At 37.9% G+C, this 19,676-nt stretch overlaps 2 protein-coding genes and 1 long non-coding RNA gene across 3 annotated transcripts; all 3 read right to left on the bottom strand.

Moving 5' to 3' along the window:
- Positions 1-7,488, bottom strand: LOC306991758. Its single transcript, XR_013796162.1, has 4 exons — positions 7,268-7,488; positions 3,062-3,304; positions 1,593-1,707; positions 1-827 (listed from the first exon to the last, which is right to left on the bottom strand). It is a non-coding gene; the product is annotated as an uncharacterized lncRNA (long non-coding RNA).
- Positions 7,489-7,642: 154 nt separating this feature from the next.
- kctd9b (potassium channel tetramerization domain containing 9b) lies at positions 7,643-12,539 on the bottom strand. Its single transcript, XM_079600121.1, has 13 exons — positions 12,478-12,539; positions 12,031-12,253; positions 11,807-11,928; positions 11,679-11,722; positions 11,493-11,592; positions 10,959-11,014; positions 10,718-10,846; positions 10,055-10,122; positions 9,883-9,978; positions 9,656-9,805; positions 8,620-8,725; positions 8,401-8,534; positions 7,643-8,317 (listed from the first exon to the last, which is right to left on the bottom strand). The coding sequence occupies exons 2-13, from the start codon at positions 12,076-12,078 to the stop codon at positions 8,201-8,203; spliced, it is 1,170 nt and encodes a 389-aa protein (XP_079456247.1). The 5' UTR covers positions 12,079-12,253; positions 12,478-12,539; the 3' UTR covers positions 7,643-8,200.
- Positions 12,540-12,570: 31 nt separating this feature from the next.
- actr1b (actin related protein 1B) lies at positions 12,571-19,497 on the bottom strand. The gene is made up of 11 exons (XM_079600124.1): positions 19,229-19,497; positions 18,062-18,126; positions 17,318-17,393; positions 16,915-17,040; positions 16,247-16,371; positions 15,945-16,161; positions 15,720-15,812; positions 15,240-15,414; positions 15,094-15,155; positions 14,971-15,011; positions 12,571-14,457 (listed from the first exon to the last, which is right to left on the bottom strand). Exons 1-11 carry the CDS (start codon positions 19,274-19,276, stop codon positions 14,355-14,357), a joined length of 1,131 nt encoding a protein of 376 aa, XP_079456250.1. The 5' UTR covers positions 19,277-19,497; the 3' UTR covers positions 12,571-14,354.
- Positions 19,498-19,676: the final 179 nt, after the last annotated feature.

Below are 19,676 nucleotides of genomic sequence, written 5' to 3' on the forward strand. Positions count from 1 at the left end.
ATTTCTCCCTTCTTTATTAGCAAATGCACACATTTTGATGGATGGATAGATCGATTTTTGAAATACTATAGAAAGACGGATGGATGGCTTGATAGATGGATAGATTTTTGATGGATGGATGGGAAATAAAAGCTAGTAATAACTACAATTAATAATAACTACTGGTACTTATTTTCATTTCTATTAAGTTGAATTTTTATGTACTAAGATAACTAAATCTAAAGCTGAATTAAAAATTACAGGTATGTAAAAAAGCTTTAACTAAAAGCTAAACTATTCAAAATATGAATAAAAACTAAAATAGTACTATAATGATACCAAAATAACACAGTTTCTAAGCGCCTTGTCGTTTCATGACCATGATCACTATGAACACTATTTTTTAAGTCTAATTTTACAGTTAAAATGTCTATGAAAATTAGACTCATAACAGGTGTTTTGCAGGGTTCATAGTGATTAAGCATATCATTTTGGTTGCATGAAGATATGATATTTCTTGAGCACCTGTTCTGCTTGTATTTTTCAGCATCCAGTCCTTTCTGATCGTGAGATGGATGGTAACAGGCCGAGAGGAGTTGTTGTGAATAACACAGGCCGTTCAGGGAATGTTTCTGGGCTGGCGCTGGAGTTTGTGGCGGGGTCTGGGGCTGAGGTTTGGAGACGCTGCTGTGCTGGGAGAGCATCTGGTGACGGGATGCTTGCCGAGGAGCCGTCCGCATTTCCGTATATTTTTAACCTTGCCCCATTCTGTGGCGAGTGCCATCGGTCACATCCTGAGGCTGCTGTGCACTGCACACATGAGTTACACCGCTGCTGGTGTGGTAGATCTGTCAAAGAAGTGTACTTTAAGCCGCGTTTCCACCGCGGGAACTTTCCCCAGGAACTAGGAACTTTGGGCTGGTACTCGGTGTGTTTACACCGCAGGAACCAGGGTCTAAATGAAGTTCCAGGTAAATATTTCCCCCTCAGAAAGTCCCTGCTGGCGAGGTAGTACTTTTTCAAAGTTCAGGAACTTTCGGGGGTGGGACTTGTGCGCTGAACATGCTGATTGGTTGTGTTCACGCCGCATTTTGACTGGATGACTCCACGCAGCATTCTATTTTAACCGGCATTTTAAACAATCTATTGCGGTTCGTGGCTTCATGCATTAAGAGTTGTCTGTCTGCAAATATGGAATTTAATTATAAAAAAACACTGGACCGACGACGAGGTACAGGCTTTATTACGCGTATTTGTGTAACAGGAAATTTTCTGCGCGTTCGTCCCAGCCGTCTCACGGTCAATGTCCGCAATACATCACACACAACTGCAGCACAGTTTGAATCTCCTCCATACTTATTATAAATGTGGCGCTCCAAACTGATTACTGTGCGTCGCAGACAGTGGGAGGAGCAGACGCGCGCAGTTTATAATCTTCCCGGTACTTTAGACCGCGGTGTAAACGCAGAAAGCAACCGGTCTGGGGCAAAAAAAGTTCCTGGGAAAAAAGTTCCTGGGACAAATTGTTCCGGGTAATTTCGGTGGAAACGCGGCTTTAGTCAAAGGGTTAGTTAGTTCACCCAAAAAGGAAAATTCTGTCATTAATTACCCACCCTCATGTCGTTCCAAACCCGTAAGACCTTTGTTCATCTTCGGAACACAAATGAAGTTATTTTTGATGAAATCCGAGAGCTTTCTGTCCCTCCATTGACAGCAACGTCATTGCAACTTTCAAGGCCCAGAAAGGTAGTAAAAACATTGTTAAAATAGTCCATGTAGATACAGTGGTTCAACCTTAATATTACGACGCGACGAGAATACTTTTTGTGCGCAAAACCCCCCCAAAATAACTACTTTATTTAAAGGAACACTCCACTTTTTTTGGAAATAGGCTCATTTTCCAACTCCCCTAGAGTTAAACAGTTGAGTTTTACCGTTTTTGAATCCATTCAGTCGATCTCCGGGTCTGGCGGTAGCACTTTTAGCTTAGCATAGATCATTGAATCTGATTAGACCGTTAGCATCTCTCTCAAAAAAATTACCAAAGAGTTCCGAAATTTTTCGTATTTAAAACTTTTTTAAAACTACTCTTCTGTAGTAACATCGTGTAAGACCGACAGAAAAGGAAAAGTTGTGATTTTCTAGGCCAGTATGACTAGGAACTAGGCCGTACCAGCAGGCGCAATGATATTACGCAGCGCCTGAAAATAGTCCCCAGCTAGGAAACTTCCAACGTGACCGGCACTAAGTTTATAATATCATTGCGCCTGCTGGTACGGCAGCACAGTTCCTTGATTATTACGCAGGAATGAGAGTATAGTTCTTAGTCATATTGTCCTAGAAAATATGCAACTTTGAATTTTCTGTCGGTCTTAGTACACGATGTAACTAAAGAAAAGTCAAGTTTTAAATAGGAAAAATATCGAAACTCTTTGGTAATTTTTTTGAGAGAGATGCTAATGGTCTAATCAGATTCAATGATCTATGCTAAGCTATGCGAAAACTGCTACCGCCAGACCCGGAGATCAGCTGAATGGATTCTAAAAATTAGTTAAAAATTAGCTTATTTCCAAAAAAAGTGGAGTGTTCCTTTAACAATCTCTTATCTTCCATTTCATTCTCCGTGTGTTGACGTGTAAACAGTGCAGAGCTTCTGGGTTCTACGTCAGAACGTCGGCTGATTATTGGCCAGCATCACACACATGACCAGCGTCGGCCAATAGTGAGCCTACGTTCTGACGTAGAATACTCATTCTTCATGCAGAGCATGTTTTTTGTTTTTTATCAGTTGATTGTTTTTTCTATTAATGCCGTTTTTAATGCTATTAATGCAGAAATATATCCAATATATACATGACAGAACATTCTGTTTCAAACACTAAAGTTCAATGATCAAATAAATCCCCTACGTGGGTGTTTTCTCCACTGTGGGACACACCATATGATTCATCAGTGTGCAAACAGGTCAAAACGGCGCCTGTGATCACCCGACACAAATCAAGCTCCTTCCACCAGCTCACGTACAGTTTGATGTTACAAAGTGTGTGTATATGAAGTCCAAACTGAGAGTATTTACACTTACGGTCTCTGTGCCACAGTCAGGGCCCCGGGGATACTTCGGCAAACCACGGGCACCTCTAAATCACCGGACTTCGGAGAAACCGGGACCAGTGCTTTCGTCAGCAATCAACAATGTTTATTGTTCAAGAAGTGAGCGAATGCTCTGCGGGATCCTGGAGCAAACAAATACGCCACAGGGTATAAACACTGGCAGCCCCCCTCGCCCTCCACACAGGAAGAAGCTCTCCCTCTGCTGATGGGACAGCTGAAAACACACATGCCACACAACGTCAACACTCACAGCCACATATACAGACATGTGTCAAATTCAGGATATCCGAAGTGGTGGACTTCATTTCCTAAACATGCATATTTGTCAGTCATACATAAAGGAAACAACCAGGTAAAAATATCTGCACTCAAAAAATCATGGCATAGTTTATTATTAACTATTTTTTATTATGTGTGTGTGTGTGTGTCTTTTATTTACTGTCAGAACACAAAGTGTTTTAGAACATTTGGTCATGACTGTATATGAATAAACAAAAGTGTCCATATTCCAACATTAGCCATATGAGCTTAATAGAGATGCCATAAAGCCTCTGTGAGACTGTGATGGGGTTTTTCTGTAAAAGTCTGGCAACAATTCAGGCTGTTACTCTGTAAAAGTATTTCATGTTAAATTCAGAACATTGTCTGAATTAATCAGAGATGATTTATGAATGTTTCTTTAATAAAAGCGTGTTTTAGCAGCCCTGCCCTCTCATCTCCACTCTGGGGCCCAATGTGGCGCCGGCTGCCATGAGCTCCAGATGTGTTTTCCTCTTTTCTCCGCGCTGTACCCCCACGACCACACGTCTGGATCGGCTCCAGGTGCCAACAAAAAGACTGCCGGCTTTCCAGCACGCCTCTACATCTGAAAAGATACACGTGTGCGGTTTCCTCAGCAAAATTGATCAGTGTCACCTATAAAAGTGAACACACACATACTCCTTTCTACAAGCTTTTTTTCTTTTTTCATCTCTGATGTTTGTGATTTATAATCAGTGCTGGGGGTTGCGCATTACAAGTAATGTGCAGAGTTAAAGTAATCAGATTACTTATTTGATTAACGCATTACTTTGTAAAGTTACACATTGATTTTTGAGTTACTTTTTTACGGCCTCATATTAAACAAACACACGCAAGGCCTGGAAGAGAACGATTACAAAAAGTAATGTAATTGTAACATACCGGTATTATATTTAAAAGTAACTTTCCCCAGCACTGTTCATTATACCAAAAGGAATGTATCTGAAATATCATCTTTAAATCTTGCCATAAAATTATTTTGTCAGAGTGCACAGTTACTTTTGAATGGATGCCAATAGAGAAAGATGCTTTTTGGTCCAGATGATGTAGTTACAACATACACCAGCTGGCTAACTGGCCTGTTTTTCAAGCGCATAATCTTTTTAAACAACAAAAAGGTGTATATTTAGCAAATTATGCAACTGTGGCCACAGTAAGAGAAACAATGGGTGGGTTTATGATGTTCTTTTATTAAACCAGAAATTGTGTAATTTTGCCCAATGGCACATCGGGCCTCGTGTGCTGGTGAGAGTGTGTGAGTGAATCTCATTAAACCCAAAAACATGTCAAGGTCGTATGTCAATAAATAAACAATAAATAAAGCAAAAGCAGAAGATTGTTATTATTGTAATAAATTATATTTAAAAAAATTATCAATTAAATAATTATCAATTATATTATAAAATAATTTAACAATTAAATATTTATTAATATAAAAAAATATTATAAAAATACATTTAAATGGTCAAGTATTTATGCTTGCACTTTATTTTTATAAATGTTATAAAACATTTATTAAAAATATTTTTATTTATGAAATTTATTAAAAAAATTAAATACTATATTATAGTCATGAGATTTGCTGTCAGTAATAATAAGAAATATTTCTACAGCAAATCAGCATATTAGAATGATTTCTGAAGGATCATGTGACACTGAAGACTGGAGTAATGATGCTGAAAATTCAGCTTTGATCACATGATTTTACAATATATCATTTTACAATATATTCCAATGGTTCATTGAGGTTTGCCCATGGTTTTACACAGAAGGGCAGTGGATGTAGAGAGTAAGGTTTTCTTGTGCTACGACATAAATAAGCACCTTTACTTCTATTTTACCATAACCAAACATCACAACCACAAGTATGAAATGACCTGCATGGCATTTCACACATATACTGATGCTTTGATACCACAGAAAGCCCAACTGTACATGGATGATAAATGAAGTGTTGTTGCATCATCCTGGGGTTTGCCAAAATGCTCCCTGGTGATTTAAAAACAGAAACAGTGGTAGATCTTTTCTGCAGCCAACATACAACACAGGCCGTATTTAATGGAACCCAGATGGCCATTAGGCCTAATAACTCTGCGGTCGTCCCCGCTGGGGCTCACAGGAAAAGGAGTGGGGAGCTCTCGGGTCAGAACGGCCCTGGGCCGGACGCTGACGGGCCTGTGGGTAGAGGAAGTGGGCGGGAGGAAAGGCCACATGTGTGTGTGGGCGAGTGTGGGCCGCTACTGCAGCCAGTCGTGAGGACCGGCCATGTGAGGAGGACAAACACACTCTCATGCCTGCACACACGGCACTGAGGGAATGGAACAGAAGGAGGTGAACGTGTGGGTGCTTTTAAAAACAGGAACGGTTGGCCATGCTCAATTTCTGAGGTCGCAACTGTAGTCAAAAGGCCAAAGAAAATGTTTAAACAGCAAATAAGTTTTCAAGAATCAAGAGCTTTTCTCTTTCATAAGTGCAATGTAACAGGATATGCAAGTTTATTTTGCTTATTGAACAAGCCTTGAGTAAATGCACTGTAAAAATTATTTAAATGCAAAATGCAGGATATTCCTCTCACCCAAACCTCAAACCACCATATCAACGTCTTTGGTCCAAACAAAGTAAGTTTCACTTGTAAGTTTTTCAAAAGTCCAGCACCTGCTGAAATAACAGCAGTGCTGACTGAATGATTACCATATTCATATACCATGGTGTGCTCCAGGGATGATGTAGTTTTGCAGGTCAACCCTGAAGTTAGCATCACCCTGGTTCCCTCGACAAAAACCCAATAGGATGTTTCCATTGGCTTTTGGATTATTGCAGAAAATAATCTCTGTGACCAATAAAAGTGTGTGATTCTTAAACATTTTGTTCATCATAACAATCTTCATAAATGAACATAACTTTTATTAAATTCATGAAAAATCCTAATTCAATGGTCAGAAATAAAAAACTAAATAAACGAACTACATCTCGGTCGCGTAACTTCATCGTCAGCTCTTTTAGTCTTATTTAAAAACATTTACCCTGAAAGATTGAGTTAAAATAGATTGCAAGAGTGCGATTATAATCACAATGAGGCTGTGAAAGTGGACTAGTGAAAGTGGACTAGTGCAACCACCTGCTGTTTCAAGACAAGTAAAAGCTTTTAAAATATTCCAAGGAGGTATTACTGATGTAGTTTATGTCACAGAATAAAACTTGTGTTAGCCTAATCACAGGCTTTATTTCAGGCGTTTAAACAAAAACCCATTCAACTTTGGGACGATGGAACACGAATAGCTAAAATGCTAATAAAATTTTGGCTTCCAGAAATGCATCATTCCTGCAACACTCTATTGACAGGGTACTTGAAAGAATGTCATGCAATTACCATGGAATATTATCCGATAAACCTAACCAAAATGTTGTTTTTAAAATATCATGGACAAAATAGTAGGCCTATTCATTTGACTACAGAATATAGCTTTATGTTGTTTTTTTGTCATTTTGGAGATTAACAGATCCGATCTCCATTCACTGTAATTGTACGGAAAATATCAAAAAAGTAAAGTCATACTGGTGTGAAACAACAATTGACAGAATGTGTATTTTGGGGATTAACTATGAGTGGTGTTGTTAGGTACAATAATAAGCAGTTACTACTTTAATATAACGGCAGCAACAGCAAAAATATGTATGGTTTAGGAACAATTAGTAGCACCAATAATCACACAAAAAACGACTCTTCCGCTAAGTAACCTAGTTCATTAGCCAAAAAAAAAAAAAAAAAAAAAAGTTCATTAGCCATCGTCTGTTTACGGTTGTAAACAGATAAAATATTGCGAAAATTCAAATGGCACCTGTCACAGTTTTGTACATGAGTAAATATAATTTATACCTAACTGCTGGGCAGACGTTCATTACAACAGGGACTTAGTGCTCATCTGCTCCTGTATGTGGGTTTTCCACACACTCAGGTCCAATCAATCACTCTGGCAGGGCATCCTGGTGAACAGATTTCACGGTCTGCTACAGTACTCATCTGTCGTGATGAGCTACTGACCGTCATGGATGAGCTGAGACTCTTCCCACTTCCCAGAAGCTGTAGAATCTGTAGATGGCAACCAACACGTCCAAAATTGGGTTTTGTAGAGACTTTGCTGCCCCTGCTGGCGTTTAATGCTGTGCCAGGATACTTGTAAAAGCATCATGATGATTTCTGTTGTACTACTGAATGTATTATTTTAAAAATAAGCTATAAATATAATATTTCACATTACAGTGAGACAGCCATTTCTGTGCTTAATTGTCATGAAAATAATGCAAAAAGCCAAACTCCTCTTTGAATCTCCAGTGTTCGACTTTATTGGATCTTTGACAGGGCTGGTGACATCAAACTAGCAGGTTTCTGGCTGATGTTTTCCTTTTTGCATGCAGACATAGTCCAGAAAAAGCCATGTAACAGTGAAACGAGCAAAACAGTGTAAAACTGGCACGTATGAAAAGGTATAAAATTGCACATTCACAGAAAAGCCACATTCCTAAATCTGAATCAAATGCAATAACACAAATTTCAGAAGTTCAGTTCACAGACCAGCAGTGACACATGTAGAAGCTTCGCACAAATGTAATGCATAATATTGCAAGTCACATGACGTGCATTGAGAAATATAGCTAACACCATCCATAATAAAGCAATACATCAAAATAAATGTTCTTGAGGCAACAGATGAACAGATAATATCAACAGGCTTAAGGTCACATGACAGTCATTAGGTTTGCAGGTAGGTTTTCAATTAAAGCTGCTCTGTGAAGAGGCGAACGTAAGCGGCTATCTGACACTCTGGGACATGTGCAGTGGTGTCAGCATCTCCTCAAAAATGGCCCCCTTCACATTAGAGCCCCGCAGGTTCGCCTCCTGGAGGTCACAGCCGGACAGGTCACAGTTCTGTTTCACAAAAACATCATAGTAAAAAACACAAGAAGACATGCCAAACTGCTGGATGATTCTGAAAGGGAACGGGTTGTCACCTCCAGGTCGGTTCCTGCCAAAGTGGCGCCCCGCAAGTTACAGTTCTTGAGTTTGGCGTTCTTCAGCGTGGCCACGCGGAGGTTTATACCCGTCATTTGACTGCCCTCCATTTCCACCCCCTTTAGATTGGCACCTGTGAGGAAATGACAGACATTACAAACTGGGAATATGAGATCCAAGAGAAGCAGTTCAGTTCAAGTCAAGTGTGCTCATTTTACCCTCTAGATTTGCTTTGAGTCCTGCGGGATCTTCGAAATTACAGCCTTTAAGAGACGCCCCTTCTGCATTGGTGCAAAGCATTTTCACGCCCTGTAAATTGGCACCCTGGAAGAACAAATGCAAAAAGACCAAATCAGTGTCACAGAGAGTGAATGTCACAAAAACATAGCAAATACATAAATAAATTAAAATAATAATATTTTGCATTAATAAAAATAAAAAATTTGAACAAAAGAAAACATAGTTTTCATAAAAATTCAGTGTATTTTCATCCAAAATTATTATTACTGTTATGCATTTTTAATATTTATCTTATTGTTATTAGTTCCCATTATTCTCTGTGATGATTATCATTGGTTTATACATTTGATTTGACTCTCAGCACTGTAATGTATTAAAGATTTATGCATAAGATTTATGATTTAAGTTAAGCATAATTAAAAGCATAACAAATAGCATGATAGATAGACTACTTTTCAAAAGTTTGAGGACAGTATATATATTTTTAAAGAAATTAATATTTCTTTTCAGCAAGGGCGCATTCAATTGACCAAACATGACAGTAAATGGATTCATTTTGTTACAACAACTTTACTTTTAATGTTACTTTTGATTCTTTCTATTCATCAAAGAATCCAGTTTTTTTTTTATTGTGGTTTAAACAAAAAAGAAGCACAACTGTCTTCAACATGATAATAATCAGAAATGTTTCTTGAGCAGCAAATCAGCATATTAGAATGATTTCTGAAGGATCATGTGACACTGAAGACTGGAGTAATGATGCTGAAAATCACAGGAATAAATTACGTTTTAAAATATATTAAACTGTATAGAATATATAGCAAACAGTATAATTAATATGTTTATGTCTTTTTGATAAAGAGAAGTCTTCAAAAAAAATTTGGTAAAAACACGTACTTTTTTAATTCTCTTCAAAATCTCATTGAAATAATGCAAAAAAATGGTCCAAAATACAGGCCTAATTTTCTTTTTTTTCCCTTTTGATTTTGCAGTGAGTGACAGGTGCATCCTTACATCCAGATTGGCATTGGAGAGGTCTGCCCTCTCCAGGTTGGTCCCGCAGAGGTTGGCGTGTGTGAGGTTACAGCGGCTAAGGTTGGCCATCTTGAAGTTGATATAACGTAGGTCAAGACGAGAGAGATCCGCCCCACTGAAATTCAGGCCCTAGGAGAAACGCATTTGAGAGATTGAAATAATGCACAGAATAAAAATATAAACCAGGTCAAATATTCAGTGGCTACCTGACATCGAAGTTCTGATTTGGTTGGAGTGGCAAGCAGAAATCGCACAAACTCTTTGCGGGAGATGGGCGAGTGGTCTTCGGGAGGCTGGGAATTCTGAAGCAGGAGGAAAGACCCAGTGTTGTTATTTATGCCCAAGTCAACTTAACTTTATGTGCATTTCTTTTTTTACCTTAATAACTCCTTCAAGCTGCTCAGCAAGACGTTCGATTCCAAAGAAGCGAGCTTCTTCAAGCACACCTGTACAAAATAGTGTTCAATATGTACTCAATTAACATGCAAAGAGGCTAGCCAATCATAACAGAGCTCATTTACATATTAGAACATCACATTATGTTTACATAAAATCTTAAAGTTAGCAAAAACAGTCTGGTTAAATATAATGCTGCGTCCGAAATCGCTTAGTGTGTGAGTAGGTACTACATTTGAATTTAACGACCGTTAAAAAAGTGTGTTCTATGTAGTATAAATGTGTGTAGTATGAATGTAATTCAAATTAACTACATCTGCCATGTTGTTACTGTCATGTGACCTAGTACTACCGCCATTCATAAATTATCTTCCATGGCCTCATGTGATAGTTAAGTGTCCATTGAATGTGCACATCTCGGCAGATGTAGTAGGTCACCCAGGTTCTTTTCGCCTACTATTTGTCGACTACTATATATTAGGGAAGTATTCGATTTCGGATGCAGTCTAAAGGTCATGAAAAAAAATTGCTCATAGAAAATTAAATGATGTTGTTTGGTGCAAGAAACCTTTGGACAGCAGAAAAACCAATAAAACGCCATAAAAAGGTTGGAATTTGTTTCGTTTTCATTTTCATGCCTCTTACCCAGCAGATTGATCCCGTCATTGATAATGAGCTGTCCGTGTCTCAGGTAATTTAATATGGGCTCAAAGTAATCTGGACTCCGGTCAATGAGATACGCTCCTTGCTCGTCCTGCTTGTTTCCCCAAACATCTGCCAGGGAACGATAGAAAAACGATCTAGTATGAATAAATGCAGTAAGACAGCACACGCACGAACACATTTTTTAACGTTTGCCAAAAAACAAGGTTAGATCAGTCCTTACCTTTGTCTCTGAACATGTGAGCCAACATGCTCTCCGGTTCTTTGACCAAAGTGCTCCTAACAACCGAAGGAAAGTGGTAAAGTGTTAAATTCATCACACAGAGCAGATGTAGAGCAGATCAAATGGGTTGAGGGAGGATGTAGGATTGTAGGATTACGTAATTTGCAATAATAAAACTTGAGAGATTTCAATGGAGCTCAGTGGATAATTATAATTTTTTATTTAAATCAGAATAGTTAAAGACGACAACAAAACAATGAAATATAAATATTCAATCATATTAACTTATATAACTTTATATTAATTGATATATTATTCATAGCTAATAAAATAAAACAATATCAATATTATTTCAATAATTTAATTTCAATAATACATTTTATTTCACATTATTGTAACAAGAATGAAATGTTTGTTAATTGTCATGAAAACAATGCAGAAGAGATGGTTGCTTGTGATGGTTTAGAATAGATTATGGATTACAGTTAATGAGATTATTAGTGTGATGATGTGTTTTGTGTACAGTGTCATCACCTTGTGGTTGTGAACCGCCGGCCTCCCACATTGAGTGTGATCCAATCTGTGTGAGCCCAGGAGTGAAACTCATGCGGACTGTCTGGGTTATTTGGTGGATCTGTGGGACATGATTCAATGAAGACGGATTAAGACAATCGAAAACAGATCTAAGACCAAAACAATGTTATAATTTCAAAAACTCACCGACAAAAGTGTCTCCATCCGATATATACAAGACATCATCATCTCTGTTAACAGATGTAACACCAAATGTTTTATGTTTATGATATGTGCGTATAAATATACATAAGAGAAGTAGTTATTGTACTTACCTGATGAGGGCTATATCATCGATAAGACCTCCTTTCCCATTGTATATGTTGGCAGCTTTTATTCCAAATTTTGTGCTTGCAACTGACAGTAGATCAGCTAGAGTTCCATAAACAGCCACCACCTGATAAAAGCAGCCACGAATGGAGTAACAACATGCTATTTTTTCAACAATGTCTAATTCTATATTAAAAGGACAATAGATAACAAACTAAAGCATACACACCTTCCCATTGTGTGAGGTTCCATTCACAAACAGCGTGACTCTTCTCATATCTGAGGTTGTATTGTGACTCTTATGTGTTTATTTATATTGTTTAAACTCCACGTTACTGTAAAACATCAAAGCATTTCCGACTATTGCAGAAGACTGTTTACTTCCGTAATGACTGCAGCCAATCAGAGACTGAAAACGGAGCGCAGCAGGGCAGTTCCAACGGTGGGCGGGGCTAGGAGCAAACATCGTCTCTGATTGGTCAAGTACGATGGGTCTAAACAGAGCCATAGAGAGATACGCTCTCTCTGTTACGTTTTTATGGCTTATACCCCAAATGTCTATGGAGAAATTGTATTGAATTTTTACTTCCGGCACCGGCTGTGGGCGGGACTGTGATGCTCTATATGGCTCTGGGTCTAAATAACTTTGTAAATGTACATTTCAGTGACTACTTACCTTTCTCTCCTGCGATTATTCAAGAAAAATAGTCAAGACCGCTGATGAAGCAACACGTGGATGACCTGATCACATGGTACTTGCACCTTTATAAAAATAAAAGTCTAATTTAATGGATTTCACAATATTTGACTATCAAGGACAGCAACTAACTCCAAAACGTCATTATATAATATTAATAGCTATAGTAAAAGTTATATAATAGTTTATTTAGGAACCCTAAGAAAGATGAGTTTTGGGTGTATTAAAAATGTCACAAAGTCAAACCACATAAAAGTGACAAAATTCAGCAGTCTTGAAAACCACTGTTAACAACATCAGCAAAAAAAACACAAGCAGACAAGCATCTTTCATTTACAGAACGGACAGAAGCTTATTCCAGACATCATTAATTTATTTATCATACTGAATTTACAAAATTAAAAGAAAAAGCAACAATTGAAGAAACAGGTTTGTACATTTTAGTCCTTTTTGTCATTTATTTTTTGTTTGTTTTTTTATGTTTTTAACAGTTTTGAATAGCAACCCACTGTACACAAGGCTTATGATGATATTTCTAGATCTTTAAAAAGAAAAACAACCAAGATGCTCTAACTTTCCAATGACGACACTGGAGTAAGGCGAATCCTAGGTTGGACAAACTGGACTTAAACGCAACCCTGCTACCCATCATCCCAATAGAGAGCAGCTCTCTTTCAACAAACACTACAGAAATACTAGTGCCAGAAGAGCTTCTAAATCCATTCGGCCACCCTCTGCCTTCTATATCCACGTCAATCAGATTTACATTGAAATAACACACAATCTCGGTCATCCTGTTGTTTTCATGCACTAATCAGGAATTCGGGGAGAGTCTGAATTTACATCGAAATCGTGCCACAATGAGACGTCTTATGGCAACATGAAACTCACTGGACGACTTCATTAAAGCTTCAGTCCACAGCTCTGGAGTTAACAATATGAGAATCATGGGAAATGTAAAATGTTCAGTGGAAGAAAAAAAACCTCAAAAGGGCTAATGCTCGCATCAAGTCAATTTCTGTGCGGTAACAATTATGATCTACAACTTAAAGCTGAAAAACATCATTCTGAGAGCAAAATTTCTAGACGGTAAACAGCTCAAAATGGTTCTTTACAGCCGCCCCTTTTCATAAACCGATGATTCCACATTAAAATGAGCTGTATACTAATAATAACACTTGTCGACATTTCAAGCAGCGATAAACCTAGCTACCTACCGCGTACATGGTATTTCAGTATACATTATTAAGTTCCCTTGAGTGGTTTCAGCCTCGAGACGGTCAAAGGGAGGGACACAGACAGGAAACACAGTAGTGTCCATTACAGTGAATTGTTGTAGTGGTGAGCGATGCCTTTTCTATTGTATACGTTCGCAATTAACGCCGCAAAACAGTCAAATGAATAAGAATAAAAATACTATGTTGACTGACAACTTCGACCTCTTCGGTTCTGGAATGAAATTCTTACAACAGAGTAAAACATTCACCTTCATGTTTCATTAGAATAGATATGACAATATCATAGAGGGCAGGGTAAATAGTGTAATAAATATCTAAGCGCAGGATTGAAGCATTGGCTTTAAATGAAACAATATTTAACAGTATTGACTGATGCCCTGAAAAGCCGGTGTTTGATGGGTGCAGAACGGGCAAGGGATGCCCGGTCGCATCCTGCCCCAGTCCCGCTCGCAGGGTGTCCCGAACGAGAGCTGGGCAGAGGACACGGAAGGCATGCCTTAGCTGCGGATGGGAGGCTCGGCGGGAAGGTGGGTAGGGAGGGAAACAGAGGGAGGCCAAGCGAGAGAGGAGAGGGATGTGAAACCGCAGAGATCAGGGAGGCTGGTGGCCTAAACCCCATTAAAAAGTCTTCCGGTGGATGGCACGGGCGCGATCTTCCTCGTATTCTTTCTTGGAGACCCACATCTTCTTAAAGGTGTCGAGTGAAGCCAGGATAGATCCCCTATACGAAGCATGAGGGAGGAACACCATAAAATACACCCAAACAACTTCACTTAAAATACACAAACTATTCTTCAAAAGTTTAGGGTAGGTAAGAAATCTCTTCTACTCAACAAGGCTGTATTTGTTTGATCAAAAATACAGTGAAATATTGGAATTTTCTATTTGAATATATTTTAAAATGTAATGCAAGTAAAACAAAGTTAGATTTTCAGCATCATTACTCCAGTCTTCAGTACGTGATCCTTCAGAAATCATTCTATTCTGATTTGCTGCTCAAGAAACATTTCTGATTGTTATCAATGATGAACAAAAGTTCAAAAGAACCGCATTTATTTTAAATATAAATCTTTTGTAACATTCTAAATTTATTTACTGTCACTTTTGCTCAATTTAATTCATCCATGTTGACTAGAAGTATTCATTTCTTTCTTTTTTTTTAAAACTGAACTCAAACTTTTGAACGGTAACATATAAACTTGTATATATATATAACATGTATACATGTTCTTACCCTATCCATGTTGAATAAAGTCTCTCCTGTGGTGCAGATATCTGAAACAAGCAACAAAATTATTATTATTCAGCAACACACAGTTTGCAAGCCAAGCTAACATTCCTTAGATGTGCCAGTCACCTTAATTTTAACGTCTTTGGGTGCGAGTTTCTTCACTTCACTTAACAACCGGTCTCCAAAACCTGCGAGGAACAACAAGACAGACATTCAGTTTTCTCGCTGGATGGAGAACTGAAAGAAGTTCTTGACTGATATGTTTGCCTTACCTTTGAGGAGCGTTGAGCCGCCAGACAGCACTATGTTTGAGAAGAGCGTGCGTCGCAGATCCATGTCTGACTTCTGAATGGCGAAGGCCAGCACTTCATGAATACCCTCGCTCTCATCTCCAATCAGATCAGGCCTGAAGAGAAGCTCTGGAGCCCTGAACCGCGCCGGGCCGATCTGTGAGAGACAAACAGTTGTGAGTAACACCAAATGGTTTACACGAGTACTAGTCAAAGTCAATATGAAATATAAACACTATTTACTTTCTTAATACAAAAATCTGGTGTCATCATGAACAAGTTATCAGTGCACTTTATTGCAAAGTTGAAAAAATACACTACATTATGGAAGGTTATGAATGCCATTTAATTTTTACTTGAACCGGAACTGAACCGATTCTGAATTTCAATTAAACTAGGATATGATACATAATTTTATGAACATCTTAGCATACATTAACATCTACTGGTAAACATTCTTACATCTAGAGTGCTTCCGTCAGGTAGGGTGTATTGTGCTTTTTCAGTTTCTAGAGTTTCATCCTTCTGGGGGTTGAGGGAAAGGTAGCAGGCTCTCTGGAAAACAAATAAAACAGCATTTTTTCATATTTTCTTCAACGTGAAACATCTAACATCTAGATTATAATTGTCCTTAAAAAGGAACCGCAAAAGAAAGTGTCATATAAATCCAGATGTGGAGTCTCGTACCTCCTTGATGGTGCGAACGACCTCGAACTCTGCAGAAGTGTGGAAATCGTAGCCTTCCTTGCGCAGGAGTAGGCGGAGGTATCGGGAGACGTCACGTCCGGCGATGTCCACGCGCATGATGGAATGTGGAATGGCGAATCCCTCGTATATGGGGACAGCGTGTGTCACACCATCCCCAGCATCCAGGACCACACCTGTGGTGCGGCCTGTGGCGTATCTGTCAGGCAGGAAACGAGTTTGCATGAGAGAGGGAGTATGAGGCGTGATATCAGGAAGGAGGACATTGAAAGCTCTGAACTCACAAACTGAGCACCGCCTGCATGGAGATGAACAGCGCCGGCACATTGAAGGTCTCGAAGAAAACCTCTGCCGCCCGTTCACGGTTTTTACTGGGGTTCAGTGGAGCTTCGGTCAACAGTACAGGATGCTAAAAGATACATAAATATATAAATGTCTGAACAATATAACCCAAGACAGTGCGGTTAACTAAAACGATTTAAAAAAATGATAGTAATTGAAAAAAATGGAGATCCAATAAAATATATGTATAACTTAAAAATTTGAACAAAAGCTAAAAACATATATATATATATATTAATAATTATTTATTATCCAAACATAATAATTAGATCAAGAAGTTTAACTTAAAATGTTTTCTTGGAAACTAACAGAAATAAATAAGTTATGTTGAAGTACTAAAATGATTAAAACTGAAATAAAAATAAATGAATGCCAAATAGAAATATTTAAAATAGACAAAAAACAATAAATGTGGGGGAAAAAACTAATTGCAAAAATTATTAACATAAAATTAAAAAAAGGACAACTAACCCTAACCCAAATATAAAAATAAAAACTTCATAAATATATACTATAAATAAAATATACTAAAAATAAATACTATAAATGATACTAAAATAATTCTGGTGAAGATTAATACAATGAAAATGAAGATCAATTCAATCCACACCTCCTCAGAGAAGGTCTGCAGCTGTTCCTTTGAGTACACGTACTGCCAGATGCGCTCCATGTCATTCCAGTCTTTCACGATGCCGTGTTCCATGGGATAGCGCACGGACAGCAGCCCCCTGTGCTCCTGCATATGCCACAACACATTATGATTTAACATAATTACAATGCAACTTAAAGACAGTATGAAATCAAAACTGCCCCTTTAATTTGCACGTTATATTAACTTTTCTCTTCTGACGACATGCACAAGATATTATTAACCAATAGCATCACGGGTTAAATCAAGACCCACCCCATATAATATTTACTAAATACTGTTGCACATTACGGAAGTTGAATGCATTGTGAATGTCAAGATAAAACACATTTTTAATAGACATATACTTCAAATAAAATTTTACCTCAGCTTTAGGTCCAATAAACAGATCACCCTCGAGGGCACCGGCCATCACCCGAACATGCTTGGGTCGCCCCACACTAGAGATAAACCGTTCTGGTTAATACAACATCACAATGTGTGTGTGTGTGTGTGTGTGTGTGTGTGTGTGTGTGTGTGTGTGTGTGTGTGTGTGTGTGTGTGTGTGTGTGTGTGTGTGTCAAACCAAAGGTTAAAAGTTTGGGGTTGGTATGATTTTTTTAATGTTTTTAAAAGAAGTCTCTTATGCTCACCAAGGCTGCATTTATTTGATCAAAAATACAGTAAAAACAGTAATACTGTGAAATAATATTACAATTTAAAATAAGTGTTTGCCATTCAATCACTGTTAGCTTAATGTTAAGCATCATTACTCTAGTCTTAAGCGTCACATGATCCTTCAGAAATCCTTCTAATATGATGATGATTTGGTGCTCAAGAAACATTTCTTTATATTATTATCAATGTTAAAAACCAGGTGTGCTGCTTAATATTTTTGTGGTAACCATGATACATTTATTTCCAGGATTCTTTGATGGCTAGAAAGTTCAAAAGAACACCATTTATTTAAAATAGAAATCTTTTGTAAGACTATAAATGTCTTTACTGTCACCTTTGATCAATTTAACGCAACCTTGTTGAATAACATGATTTCTTTAAAAAATATAGAGCACAAAACTTTGAAGTTTTTTTTTTTCAATGTAGTAATACCAATAAAATGGTTACTCACTAATTTGGGAAACAGTATTTAGGGATCTGATCTCCAGCAAAGCCAGCCTTAATAACTCCAGAACCCTGTAAGAGAAGTAAGAGAGAGAGAAAAAAGAAAATGAAACTCCAATATGAACTACAATTGTGCAGGGAGTAAACTATATAACTATAAGTAAACTGGGTAACACTTTATTTTACAGTGTCCTTGTTACAAATGTTACTGTAATAACAACTATGCATTATGCAGAATTACATGCAACTAACCCTAAACCAAACACCAATCCTAACCCTATAGTAAGTACATGTAGATAATTATGATTTATTACACAGTTATTAAATGCATAATTACACTGTAACATGGACAGAAAAAAAGTGTAACTGTGAACTGTATGAGCTATAAAAGCTCGAAAACAGTGAATGTGTTGTAAAATGATTCATATCATGCTCTGAACCCTCCTTGTTTGATCTTGAGTCATGAGACAGAGCTGGAGGGAGCAACAAAAAACTCAACCAGCGACAGACACTGTGAGGAAACATCCCAATGTTCCCTTAAATATCACTGACATTTACTAAGTTTTCATCATTTTAGCAACATGTGACATTCATTCAGGCTTTGAGGTTACAGAGCTCACACCTTAAATCTGATTAAAGGTTGAAGCTTATTAGTTCTCCATCTATTGCTCCACTCCTCTGGCTTGTGTTTAAATCAATTTTGTCATTTATATAAATTATTTCAAACTATGAAATGTGGCTGTAAATACAAGGCGGGGTCACAGACAGCCATCTTGGCAACAATAACAACTCTAGCTAAAATATAGGTTTTTATCTGATAGATTCTCTTTGACAACCATGCGTCTTGTGATATTTCATTAATATGAACAATGTGGAATCATTTATTTGACATTTGAGTGATTATTTCAAAGAACCACTGAAATGAGTACCAAATCAGCTTTATACCGATACATCATACTGAGCAGCAAATGCCTCAGGATAACGCATTTAAGGCAGATACACTGTTATGCATTACACGATTAAGTGTTTAGACGTGCATCAGACTGTGCACAATCAATAAAATCCAACAAATCTAATGTAGCATTGGGCGGATAGCGCAGGGTTTGGCACAATGGCATTAGCTTTAGCCTGTTAGCACAGACTGGGTGTGGAGGGCTGCTGACATCATACTCACATTATCAATCACAACCGGCTGGTTGGCTATAATATCATACGACTCCATGTTCAGCCTGCGCTTGTGTGCGTTTTTCGGTCAACTCGTTCGCAAGAAGCAACGTTTATGATTTTCTGTTCATGTAAATAAAAAATAACCGTCGCTGCTCGGCAGTAAAACCACAGGCTGAGCGGTGATGCGTCAACCGAACCTCACTGTGGAGGGAGCCAATCAAACCCACGGGACGAGGAGATGACTGACAGCTCATTTAGCCAATAGTCATTTGGTCTGAAGGCGCAGTTTGACAACCTCCTAGACTTACACAAAAATAATAAATTATATTGTATAATTTTTTTAAAGTGTATTATTTTATAAATGTATTTATATGTTATGCTCATATGTAAATGGAAATACATGGTATTTAATTTCTTGTTTTTATTTAATGGGCAAAAGGGGGAGGACACGACTG

The sequence above is a fragment of the Phoxinus phoxinus genome (assembly GCF_949152265.1).
Source record: "Phoxinus phoxinus genome assembly, chromosome: 23".
Classification (NCBI taxonomy): domain Eukaryota; kingdom Metazoa; phylum Chordata; class Actinopteri; order Cypriniformes; family Leuciscidae; genus Phoxinus; species Phoxinus phoxinus.

What these genes read in the sequence shown, in the direction of transcription:
- actr1b (XM_079600124.1), bottom strand. Translation starts at nt 19,276, where the DNA reads ATGGAGTCGTATGATATTATAGCCAACCAGCCGGTTGTGATTGATAAT. An exon ending in AGCCGGTTGTGATTGATAAT is followed by an intron (nt 18,127 to 19,228) that starts GTGAGTATGATG and finishes CTTCTCTTACAG; the next exon opens with GGTTCTGGAGTTATTAAGGC. An exon ending in CTGACGGAAGCACTCTAGAT is followed by an intron (nt 15,415 to 15,719) that starts GTAAGAATGTTT and finishes TGTCTCTCACAG; the next exon opens with ATCGGCCCGGCGCGGTTCAG.
- kctd9b (XM_079600121.1), bottom strand. Translation starts at nt 12,078, where the DNA reads ATGAGAAGAGTCACGCTGTTTGTGAATGGAACCTCACACAATGGGAAG. An exon ending in TGACGGGATCAATCTGCTGG is followed by an intron (nt 10,123 to 10,717) that starts GTAAGAGGCATG and finishes TATTTTGTACAG; the next exon opens with GTGTGCTTGAAGAAGCTCGC. An exon ending in AGCTTGAAGGAGTTATTAAG is followed by an intron (nt 9,979 to 10,054) that starts GTAAAAAAAGAA and finishes CTCCTGCTTCAG; the next exon opens with AATTCCCAGCCTCCCGAAGA.